Source organism: Leptosomus discolor, chromosome 1 (assembly GCF_034619465.1).
Source record: "Leptosomus discolor isolate bLepDis1 chromosome 1, bLepDis1.hap2, whole genome shotgun sequence".
Classification (NCBI taxonomy): domain Eukaryota; kingdom Metazoa; phylum Chordata; class Aves; order Leptosomiformes; family Leptosomidae; genus Leptosomus; species Leptosomus discolor.
The window spans coordinates 92,099,822-92,112,927 of NC_141391.1; the positions used below are offsets into that span (position 1 = coordinate 92,099,822).

Here is a 13,106-nt window from a genome sequence, read left to right on the forward strand (position 1 = left end):
TTAGGAGACCTGATCATTTAAAAAAAAAAAAAAAAAAGCATAGATACTGAAGGGGAAAATAACTCTCAAGGATTTCTGTTCAGGAAAGGAGAAGAGAAATCGAATCATTCTTAAATATGTATTAATTTCTGAAGTGGAGATAAGTGCATTCATGTGTTCCTGTGAATGGAGATTTGCTGGTGGAATGTACAAGTTATTTAGAGGAAATTTTGTAAAAGTAGGAAAATAATACTCCAAGAACAGTGACTAAATAGAGATGGAAAAACGAGAAATTCACTGTAGATGTCACCTATAGACATCCTAACTTTGTGAGGAAACCTTTTTCTGTAAAATGAGGTTATTGAGTGCTTCAGGTTTGGAAAACTTCTAACCACAACGACAAAGTTTACTATCTCTGCCCAGTCAGAAGCAACTGCAATAGATACCTAGTGTAATCAATAAGCCGTTATTACAGTTTCTGGGAACTCTTAATTATCATGTTCACAGATACTTTATTAGCAGTTATAAAACCAGAAACCAGATCAAGCTTTGGTTGATAAGGTAGTGACCTTACTAGTCTATCCTCCCACTCCAAAAGTTGCTGAACCACACATGGGTGGCTGTTTGCTCACTATTTTCTGTTTCAGGATTCTACAGGTTAGAAAATGATACTCTAGTCTCAATGAAGGTTTACAAAGTCTTTAGGAAACATCCCCTTCAAACTGATTTCTATGCTGGGGAAAAGGATTCTATAGTACATTTTTCTAAAAGAGAAGTGTTGGGAGGAATCAGCCTTCTTAGCTATGTACCCTTTGCTCCAAAACAGAATCAAGTCAGTAATTCTGCATGAATTTTGGCAGAGAATCTGAGTGGGAAAGTTTTAAAATGCCATGTCTTCTGTCTTTCACAACAGGAAAATTCTAAAGCAAAGGGCCCTCTTTATGACTTAACTCTTACCTCTTCTAGAAAATATGTTCTTTTCTGTTAATTGACAAAATTCCTAAAAGCTAAATTCAAAATAAGGAGTTTAAAAACATGTTATATGATGCCATTAATTAGGCACCAAAAATTACATTTGCTTTCAAAATGGATTGCTCTTGAAGAGGTAGAACACCCTTAACATCAAAACCAATATTCCTATCACAATATGCAAAAAATTTCTAGCTGGGAACACTACATTTTTCCTGGCTATGCCATAACAGCACAAAACAAATGCCATTTGCCATGTTCTTTCATTGATTTTAAACAGAGCACATCAAGGACAAGAGTACAACAGGGGAAGCATAACCCATTACACAGTAATGGATATTGCTAAAGGTTGCTTCATTACCTTTACTGGATGAGTGGCTGGTTTTTCCTTATATAAATGGCACCCTTTAGACAAAACCTCTTCCACATTCGGCTGTTTAGCCTGGACTGCTGCTTCAGTTTCCTGAAAAATAAAAACACATGCAGTGTAGATTAACTGTAGCATAAGCAATAAGACTGAAAAGTCCTAAAGCTCCATGGGAAGCTGTAAAACACCAGTAGATTAGTTTCTGCTCAGGATTAGTTTCTGGGAAAACTTATGAATAGTAGCAGCTAAGGACAAAGAGGGTCACCAGAGAAAAAACAAAAGAGAAGAGGGATGGAAAAGAGTAATGATCGCAAAATAAACAGCAATACGTCCCTTCATCTTGAAGTTTTCAATAAAACGATTACAAAGCTAACACAAATTCATACTAGGAAAGACAGGCATGAGAAATCTCATTTAAGCAGCTCTGTCCTTTTTTTCTGTTTCACATTACCAGCAGATTAAAAGTGCACTGGTAAACACTTTGTTCATACAGTACGTGGCATTAAAACTGTATTATGAGATGCAACAATGATACTGAATTTAGAAAGCTTAAAAATATTAATAGAAAATTACTATTACTAGTAGTAAACTAATACTTATCTAGTAAAGCATTTATACTAATGAATTAAAATCAAAACCACAGTAGCAGAGACAGTTCCTAAAGGTTTGGGGAGGCACCTACCATTAGCAATGACACCCTACTGAATTAGCAACAGCATATTCTCTAGCAATTTTCTTGTTTAATATGGAAAGGTATCATTCATCTGCTAACATAAGGCAACTCCAGGAAACCCTTACCAACATACAGCAGCTTCATTTTGTCAGGCACTGACCAAAAACCAAAAAAAAGAATGGTTGAAGCAAGGTAATTAAAAGAAAAAAAAAGAAAACAGAAAAAAAAAAAACTCACTGAAAAGCATAAAAGAAAAGATAAACTACATCTGGAGTTCCAAGATTCACATTGTTTCCATTTCTCAAGTAATATAAGCAAAAACCAAAAGATAAACACAAATCCCAGTTATCCAAGATAGTAAAATTAACTGTTTGTTTGGGTTTTTTCCCCTTCTCCTCTCTCTACTCTTCTCCCACCTATTTTACAGCTTGATTACGTTGTCATATCAAACATTGCAGACTATCCATTGACTCTCCAACTTGATTTTCTGTCTACAATCTCAGTTCTCATTAATGTGACAGCAGACAAGACTGTGCGCCAGGCTCGTCACTATCTGATCTGACACATCGTTTAATTGGCGGAAATCTGCTATTCTTTGCTCTGCAATAAACTTGTTGAAATCTGTATCATTTTCAGTTTCAGAAAGGGGCCATTTTTTTCCTCTGCTTCAGGTCAACATAGAAAGTACGTCTACAGTGGTGCCTGAAATTTTACTTGCAAAACATTATGGACAATCAGTAAAAATAAAAAGTGTTGATAAATTCCCTATCATCTCCCATTTGTCTTTTCAAATATTGTTTATCAATAGCAAATGAAGTGCATTAAAGCTTGTGTCATTTCTCACAATGATATTTGAATTGGGTTTGCATTTAATTGCTTTTTATTATGCATTTCAATATTAATAAGATATAACTGAAAGGATTCATAGAGAATGAGCACTGAAAAGCAATCCACAGTAAAATTGGGCTATTGGGTGAGTGTGAGTTTATTAACCTGTTGATCAAATCCTCATTAATGTCCTATTTTTCTTTCTGTTTCAATACTAGGTTAGCTTTCTACTTCCCTATTCATCATATAAAGAAAAAATAATCAGCAAGGAGTGTTGATGAACGTGGAAATTTTCTGTCTATCTCGATGAAAAATAGGCATTAATATTTGTTTGTTTAGTTGTTTGGTTTTTATTTAAACTAAGCCATTTGCAGTATTTTGCCAATATTTTGTGTTGAGTTATTCTATACTTCTCAAATACTTATGTCATTTTATAACAGCACTAGGTATCATAAAAAGTTCTGTAGCAGGAAAAACATGTTACAATGCCCTGTAAAGGCCAAGAATATCAAGATCGTTATGGGTGCACCCACACTACTGGTTTAACGTTCAGTATGGATATGCCATTGAAGAGGATCTCCCTATCTTCCCCACTCAAATGATCTTTGGTTTCTACCAGGGACTGGTCTGGAAACACACAAGTTGGTTTCTTTCAGGCTGCAACCAGCATGGAAGGTGCATTCTATGATGGCATCTAACGCAGTCCCAGGCCCTGAGGGTACCCCCAGCCTTGACTGCCCCTACACAGCCCGCCAGGGGTACCCTTACCTTGCCCACAGCCCAGGTCCCCATGTCAGCCCCTGCCCCAGAGGTGCCACAGCAGGGCTGGTCTTTAGCTCCCCACAGCCCTGCCCTGCCCAGCCACCAGTGCTGTTGAGCCAGGCCCACATCCCATCCCCAGGTTGCTTTCCAGCTGCCCTGCTCCTGGCTGCCAGATGGGATGGGCCCAGGCTGCCAGGCTCTGCCCTGAAGGCCCCTCAAGGTAAGCCCTCCATCCACCCCGGACACAGGGAGCCGGTGGCCCCACACAGCCCCAGTAGCTATAACAAGGATGGAGCAAACCCAAGCACGTACTTGTCCCTCCCAGGTCATCTTTACCACTTCCCCTTAACGTTTTCTAGACTTGAGGAGAAGCAGAGTGTCTTTCAGGAGGCTCTCTTAAGCTTTGTCATGTATTTGATCTGACTAGGTTTGTAATAACAGCCATTAACAATAACAGTCGAGTGCCACTACCTGGAAGTGAAAATTCAAACCCAGAAGAACCTGACTAGGGAAGGCACTCCAGACTAATTAAAAGGATGATTCATAACAGGAGTTACTACTCAAGTCCTGTAGCTGTTACAAAATTTGGCTGCTCAGTATTTATTTGTGCTTCACCTTATATATTGAAATTTGAATCATGATTTACCACATATATACACATATAAATAGTTTAATTTTGCTTTTAAAATTAAGAGGAAAAGAAAAAAAGCAAAATATGTATGGTATGATGATACAATGACTGATGGTACCATGCGACTCCACATTCTGCAGAAAAGAAGAAAACATTTAATGATCCTTTTCATTGTCATTATTTTATGTTAATGCCATTATATGCAACACATAAAAACTAAGATACCCCATTTCTACAAATTATATAAACATTTGAAAAGGTATTCTTCATTAATTCAAAAGATATTTGTTCTTTATGGACATAAAGGTATAATTTTCCATAGCCAGGTAACAGAAACATAATGTATTTAGCTCTTAAATCACCAATTCCTTCTACGCTACAATTTTCTGGAATTACATGAGCCAATCTTGTGCAGTCTGATCTTTCAAAATCAATGGCCTTGACCTAAACCAAAGAGCATTGTGCAAGTCTATCCAATATAACATGATGCCTCATTTGAGATTTATGTGGAAATAAGAATAGAGATAAGAGTCCAGGGGAAAAAGACGTTCTCACTGTCTTGTCATTCATTTGAACACCACTGAAATTAAGAGATATCTTATTTGTTAGAGCAGCAACTACTTTTTGATTGATTAATTCCAACAGCACCTAAAAACATCACAAAATTATTTCAAATAAGCACATATCTGACATTAAATTACTGCAGTAATTTTGAAGGCAGCTCTTTGCCCAGTTCTCTGCCTGATGGGATAGCCCCTTGATGAATTCTGCCCAGTGAGCAAGTTTCCAGCAATTTTAAATCCATTTGCTAGGTGACACTCTATTAATATGGGTCGACAGGCAAGAGAGTAGTTTTAGGATACTGCTCCATCATTCAGTTCACTAAGAGAACAAAAAGGTAACGACCATAACACGGCCTCCAATGGTTTGCTTGCAACAGAGATCGCAGTTATTATCTAGCCTGTGCAGGATCCAGAACAGCATACTCTCAGAGCAGGGCCTGACGTCTGCTCTCGATCGTACAGGCCAGGTTGCTACTAAAGCTAACAGGAGTGACCATGCTCCTGTCCATCAGCTTTCAGGGAATACCAAAAGCCATAACTTCTTAAAAGTCCTGATTCAAGATCACTGACTCCTTTGCCACACTCGCTTTGTTCACAGTGGGAGGGTGATTGTAAGGTGGATGAAGCACTGTCACTAGGAGATAGAGCTGACTACTTGAATTGCACAATTTATGAACTGCCTGTGAAAGAAATCATAATGCTGCTTTTGGGCTGGGTGATGAATATGCTAATTAAACTTTTCACACATATGGCAAATTAAAATACATCATCATTGGAAACTGCTGTTTCTCAAACATGTATAAACAACAAGAATCAGAGGCCACGTTTTTTCCATGACGCACCATCTATGCATTTTCAATGGTGTTAAAAATGGCGCATCTGAACTGATGAAAGCCTATTGCTGAATAAGCCACATTGGCTTCTGCATTTCCAACAAGATGTCAGTTCAACCTGATGAACAAATCTACAGGCTGAAAAAGTGGCAGTGACTTGTCTGCAGCCCCATCTGGACGATGAAAGTCTGTTGATATAGCTCAGAACTCGGAAAATTCGTATTCCCTAGCTGAAACCAATATATTGGCTAAACCTCTGGTGTGTATGCTAATGGAAGAGAAAGTTTGATGGCTTGGCATATGTTATTTCAAGAGATGGTAACTATCCTAGCAGACACAGACAGGCTGTTTGACATATGCCGCGCATATACTAAGAGGCCCAGACGACTATCTATAAAAGTATCTGCAGCATTTCAGACCGCGTATTTGCCTATATTAAGAATCACAAGCGTTGATTCACCTTCTCTGGTAACGCTGGTAGAACTTTTGGGATCGATTTCGCAATGAGATTATGACCATGGGACATTTTCTGCAGGGACAGCAGGAGAAGCTCAGGGTAATTAAACCTGTGTCTTCATGCTGAAGTGCAATGCAAAGACGTAAATTTAATTACAACCTTCAAACAAAAAAATATAACTTTGAAATTAATATAGTGAGTTGGTTTAAAAGTCACGAACTCTTTTTATCAAGACAGTACATTAAATGAAGATTAAAGAAGAGAAATTATTCACAGGAAAACAGAAGCAGTAAGCCATTTCCCTTCACTTTACTTATCAAGACCAAGCAGTGACGTTTAACAAGCAAATATACTAAATCTAAAACCTAAAATAATTTGGAGGCTTTTAATTTCAAAAAGTCTTTTTCAAAACAATCAGATATAGATCCCCATATATATATATTTGACTTGATAACGGAAAATTACATTTAATTATGTTTTTCTTGCCTTTTAGATGAGGGAGAATGTAACTTGCAACCAAAATTCTCTGAGGTGGATTTTCTTATTCATGCACACTAGAAGTTCCAGCAAGCTTCATTGAAATATTCACACCTATTTTTCAGGTTACTATTCCCAGATATTTTAGGGAAAAAGCTATAAATAAATGGTGAGGTTCCATGTGCTTCATTTTTTCCTCACAACTAAAGAAAGGGAATTGGATAGAAAACATGAATATATTCCCATCTTCAAGAATTCCAGTTCTAAATAAATGACCTCATTTTCTCCTTTGACTCAGCTCTGCACATTCCTGTTCATGGAGCAGACTGACAAGCTAATCCCACCACAAAGAAAAATGGTCAGAGAAGACAATTAAAATACATCAAAGTTCAGCTACACCACAGTGAGCTTAATGGTAGGTCAGATAGTACAGTCAACGGCATTCTTGGTAGTCACTTTAGATATTTATATAATATATTAGAATACATGCAAGACATGCTGTTAACAGTTCTGTGGCCGTATTGAGGTGGACCTAATTCACTGGGGCAAAATATGCATTTGCAGGTATTTAAACTTCCTGAATAAAACCTTTAATCAATCTTGATAAAATTCAAGGAGAGAAAAGCTTGTACCTCTGTTCTTTTCTACATAACAGATGAAAAGGTTTGATAACTTCCTGAATATTTCACTTATCTCTACCCAGAAAGAAAGCGCTCTGTGAACATCTAAGGTACAGAATTTAACTTCACCTTCCTGCCAAAGAGTTTTATGGATATAAAAAAAACAAACCACAAGTAATCCAATTTAAAGACCATTCCATGAGTGGCTTAGGTAGAAACTTAGTGTGAAATTGCTTTATCACTAAAAATACTCTGTAACTAGCAGACAGCCAATTGTATGTATCTGTCTCTAAAAATGCCATTTTAATGAGTAAATAAAATAACCATTCTTTCACCCCCTATCTCAAACCACTGATCTTTTGAATGTGTGAAATCCAAAGTACGATCCCAAGGCAGTGTTAGAAGCTATCTTAATGGGGGAAAAAGAATACTGTGAGATTCATCCACCTTTTTAAGGTAAAGCGTGCAAAAGACAGTCATCTGATTTTAATGAGAGACTGGAAAATTGATACGACTATAGCTCTTGACCTATGTGAACAATCTTTGAGATACTTTAGAGTAGAATAATTATTTCACGGAATAGAGCACTACAGGAAGGACTTCTTCCTTTTAAAAGTGCAACAATTCAATTCTAGAGTTCATAGCTACTTTTTAAACCTGTAAGTGCAGCCTTTGTGCAGTTTGTAAAATATGCAGACACCAAGTCTATTAAGACTCCGTGGTGTTTTTCATCGTTCTGCTTCCTGTAATACCTCTCAGTCCTGATACTGGAAAAGGGAAGGAAAGAAAATAAAAAGGAAATCCTCTGCAATGAATTGGAAATAAGAAAGTCCCAAAATTTAAGCCATGCAAACAAAGTGCCTGAAATAGCAATCCCCACCACTTTGCAGAGTAAAAAGATGGGTTTTTTTCCAAAGCACATTTTTCTGCTGGCTATCAGAAATTTGTGAGCTTCCTCTGTACATCTAGAGGAGATGAAATATAGTTATTTTTTCCCCACACAGACAAATCAATATCTATCCATTGCAGCTGTCTGTCCTGAAAAGGAAATTTCCTGGAGGTACTGAAGACAGATGAAATTATTAGCTGTAAAGACATGACCTGCAGATATGGCATATGAAAACAATTGGCTATGGTGGTCATATACTGATAGAGCACAGTTAATCATCCAGTTGGACTGTGAAAAGGCCCAGTAAGAAGAATTCTTTGAGACTGGATATGATTCAGAGTATTTTATTTTGAGGCTGGACAGGACAAAGGATGAAGCAGCTGCTCCCGGTCCACCTCGACTGCAGATCCTGTCTTAGTTCCAGTGCATAGTATAAAGGAGCTAATAACAAACCGAGGAGAACCACCACAGAAGAAGGAAATTTGGGAGAAAAACACAATGAAAAATTCTTGTGAGAAAATAAGGGAAGTCCCAATAATTTCACAAGCTCTCTCCTAGTTGTGTGTTCTTTTAGATGCTGAAGGAGAGCAGCTTAAGAGGAAGAAAAGTTACTTAGATTGACACAGTAGCACATATGGACTACCACCATAAGCATCTTGACTGGCAAGTGACAGTTGATGACAATTATAAAAGTACTAAGTCATAAAAGTTATTTATTTCTTCTTGTAAACAGCAAAGAAATAAATCAGAATTTCTTCTTCCTCTTTGCACAAATAATGACAGTTTTATTCAATAAATTGAATTACAAATAATTTAACTTGGGAGGGAGACATTTACTTATTTATTTTTACCATCTAATTCTTGGTTGTTTATTCTTCTCTTTCTTAGGTCAGGGCTTATATGCAAATTTTCCTCCTCATTTCAAGTTTAGTAAATAAAGAATTATTTTCAGAGAAGTGTGTGGCTGCAAACAGAAATTAGAAAAAATCAAAATCTATTATTGTTCTAACATTGGTTTGTTGATTGTAATATGTTTTCAGATATGCCCGTCTTCTGGTATTAGTCATCAAATCAAACTTATTCAAATACCCATCGGGTACCAAAAATTCATGTAGTTCCCAATGTACAAAAACCTGAGAAGATATACGATCCCTCCTCTGATATTTACTACATAGCGATCAATTCAAATCAGATTAAGCCAAAGCTAATAGGACCTTGTAGAGATATAAGCAGTCATTTGTATGGAGTCTTCTTCAGATTCCAGTACTTTAAGTTGCATGTGATCAGCAGAGCAAAATATATAATCTTACAGAAGAGGAGTTACTGTTTAACAAATGACATGTTATTACCAAGAAGAATGTCGAAGAGCTTTCAAGAACTGTATTTTGAAGAGAAAGCAGTTTTCCTGTTAATAAAAGAGCATGTGAAAAAGAACACAATCAGTGAGAATCTTAGAAAACTCTATTTTCTGAATAGGAGAGGACATATCCTGTCTCTGAAAAACTAGCTACACCGAAACAAGCTACAGTTTTAGTACTGACTTCACTAGAGCCTTGGTAAACTGCTCTGTCATTTCTGTAACTTTCCTCCTATATTTATTTGCTCATTTATATCAACCACACTTTTCTCTGGGCCTCTGAACAGCACCCTGTTATTAATAGCACAAGGAGGAAGCCAAAAGACAAAGCTGAGGTACAACCTCACTAAATTCCAAGTAACTCATCCACACTTTTATAAAGCTTATGCTTTCAAAAATGAAATCACATCTCAATTCACTATTCATCCATTATTTCCTAGAAAAATATTACCACACAACAAATACTTGATCATCTTTCAAAAATCTTTCCTTTCTTGAGACACTGGGACACAGTCACATTTGCAATCCATTCTTAAGACTTCAAAGTCTGCTATAGATTAAACAATTTACAAAGATTACTCACTGAGAAAGTTTTGCTACATTTTCACAATCCATTTGTAGCTAATATTGTTTAAAGTTCTTGCTCTTGAAACAGATTTTTTTAGAAGAGGTTTGGATGAAGACTGTTTAAAATCTAGATGCTCAAAGCTCACAAAAAAAACATTGAGCAGGTTGCTTCTCAAAGTCCCATAAAAAGATTTCTGGAAAGAGTGATAATTGATTTATGTACAGAATATCAATCTCTAGGTTTTATGAGTTGATTAAATTGACATTCACTGCAGATCTTAATAGTGAATTGGAGTAGTTTAAATAGTCAAACAATATTTCATCATCAGAATTTTTCACAGTTCAACCTTTTGTCAAATCAGACACAGATGTCTGAATACAGGAAGATAAATCTCTGGGGTATGCATGCCTTGTGTGCCCATGTGGACAAACAATAATACCTCTTATTGCATATAAAAACTACTCATTTAAAAGGATGTCAGCAAAATGAAAAGGTAAAAGAAACAATAAAGAGTTAAAATCTGACTTCTCTGGCCTAGCTTGACAAGCAGAAACTGACAAATGAAGGCTGATGGAAAGAAAAATACGGCAATGTCCACTCGGCATTTTCATTCTCTCCTGTGGGTGAATTTTCTTTTATTTGTCGACAATTAGGTTTGCTACTCCTCAGCCATGCTCTTTTCTTATGTTCTAACTGGAGGTTGTCAAGAATATAATGAAGTGATTGACAAGAGCTGACAGCTTTCTTATTGTCATTCAAAGCTTATCAAGGACAAAATCCAAATAGAAGTTATTTTTAAGAACACAGAGTTATTTATTTTTTTTAAGGATGGCCTATTCTTATCTGTTAAAAATTAACACAATATGCTATTTTAAATATATGGGAACTGATCATCATTGATAGTAAGCAGATATAAATAAGTACCACACCCAGATGCCTCTGGGTTCAAAGCTTCTTCAGCAGTATAGTCAAAAACTAAGGTTGTGTAAACCTTCGAAAAGAGGACTCAAGTACAGAGAAGTACAGGAGCGGTGAGTGATGACCTAGAAGGTAAGCAGGTAATAAAGGTGAAAAACTGGGAAACTAAGTAAGCAGGGAGAAAGGACCAGTGAGATTGTAAGAGGATTTGGAGGCAAGGCAGCTGGAAAGCATAAAGTGGCTTTCAATATTGTCTGACAAAGAAGATTTGGAAGGGTCAGCAGGATTTCAGTGTGCTAGAAATGGAAACAGGAATTTCTGCATTTTGTGAACTTTTCTTTATCTGGGGCATCGAGCACGAGATGGTGGAGTTTGAGATCCTTCGGGCTGCAAGGAGCGTGCAACAGCAAGCACGCCAGCCTGGACTTCAGGAGAACAAACTTTGGTCTCTTCAGACTCGCATTTTTGTTCATCCCCTCCATGTCCTCATCATCTATAGTCACCTATCTGTCACAATCCCCCTGGAAAACTGTCTTCCAGGGGAAATAGCAGTGCTGAGACAAAGACCTGGAAGAACTCCCAGGAAGTGCAGCTTTAACCTCCTTCTATGGCCGGCGAAGTATGCCGATTCCTAAGCCTTTTAGGAGGTAGGAGGTGAAGGAGCAGGCACTACTACCTCCCTCCTCTCTCCATATCCTTCCTTCCGTCTCGCACATCCTGAGCTCTCGTGAAGAGGTAAGGAGCACCATCAGCAGACATTTATAGAACATGTAGGACTGGGTTGTCTGTTCATGTTGGAATAGAGCATTTCCAGTTCCTCCTTTAACAGCAGGGGAATTGGACCCAAACTCAGCATCCCAGGCCATTTGATCCCAGAAAGTAAATCATTGTGATGGCAAAGAATGTGTAGAAGTATCAAACGCAAATAAACCCCACATGAATTTATACAGTGGTAATAAACATATTACTAAAATAAAATCCAGAAATGAAAAAGAAAAAAAACCTAAGCATTTTCATTTACTGCCAAGTATTTTTCTATGCACCTTTTACATCTGCTGACATTATTTAAAAAAAAAAAAAAAAAAAAAAAAAAAGGCAGAGAAGAAAAGATGCTGTTTTAAATACACTTTGATCCAAACTAGTTAATGGATTCTTTGACTAATTTAAGAAGATTAATTCTACAATCAAATACTAAGCGCAGATTTTGAGAATATACCAACTCAGAAGGTGAAACAGCATTTAAAATGCAGAATTTAAAAGAACCTTAGCCAAGGAACTACAATTGCAAGATCTGTGTGCCTAACAAATTGTGTTAGCCACAGTGAACAACACATCTCTCTATTGAAAGATTAAAGGATATAAACTGTTGCCAAGATTTGAATATTTCCCATGGATTGTTTTATCCACTAAAAACTTACTGTTCAATTAATTCTGCAGCATTTCTCTGCTTTCAAAATTTTGTTTTTGAAGTAGGGATTCACAAAATAATATTCCATTGTCTCAGGCACTTAGAAAGTTTTCTATGGATGAACATTTGCTTGAAATTGTTATTGTCACGATATCAGTAATAAAAGCAATCAAAATGACTAGCTGCTTCTTTTCTTGGTTAACTAAGGTAGTTTTCTCAGGACTGCACTTCTGGAGAGCAAAGAAAAAAAGAATCAGCATGTTTTACTACACTAGTCGAGCAGTACCGAAGAAATTTGTAAACTTCAATTATTCAGAAGACTTACAATGCTTGACTTCGTAAAAATACTGACTCACAGATTTCAAAGACTAAATACCAGAGCAAATAATCCATAGTAACAGCTAAAAAATAGCAGCAACTAAAAATGTATTAGCACTAGCCCATTTGTATGCTTTTCTTATCTCTACCTTACTAGACAATATACTTTCCATTCTTTACATATTTGGGATTCTAAAAATTATTTCAGCTAATGATTTCTTGTTGACTGTGTTACAACATAATAAAACTTGTTTACTATGTGTGTATGCACACATGTACATGTCAGACGTAAGTGGTTCTGTTTTTTGACTGTCCCTTTAACTCCCACCTGAAGTAACTTTCTGAAGCCTTAGCATTCCAGAAATGTCACATAGACAACATTTAAAATGTATAATCTGACTGCAACAGATAGCAGAATCTTAATTTTATCTTAGTTACAATTCTACTAGGAAAGCTTTTATTTCTGGACTGTCTTATCCAGTCATTTTG

At 36.7% G+C, this 13,106-nt stretch overlaps 1 protein-coding gene across 2 annotated transcripts in view; it reads right to left on the reverse strand.

Annotated features, from left to right (window-relative positions):
• The window catches only part of DMD (dystrophin), a 1,194,940-nt gene that overhangs the window by 375,689 nt on the left and 806,145 nt on the right, over nt 1–13,106 (reverse strand). For both annotated transcript variants that reach the window (XM_086469458.1, XM_086469399.1), the window contains one exon: nt 1,310–1,411. In XM_086469458.1, the coding sequence (XP_086325584.1) occupies nt 1,310–1,411 (102 nt within the window). The remainder of the gene's footprint in view (nt 1–1,309; nt 1,412–13,106) is intronic.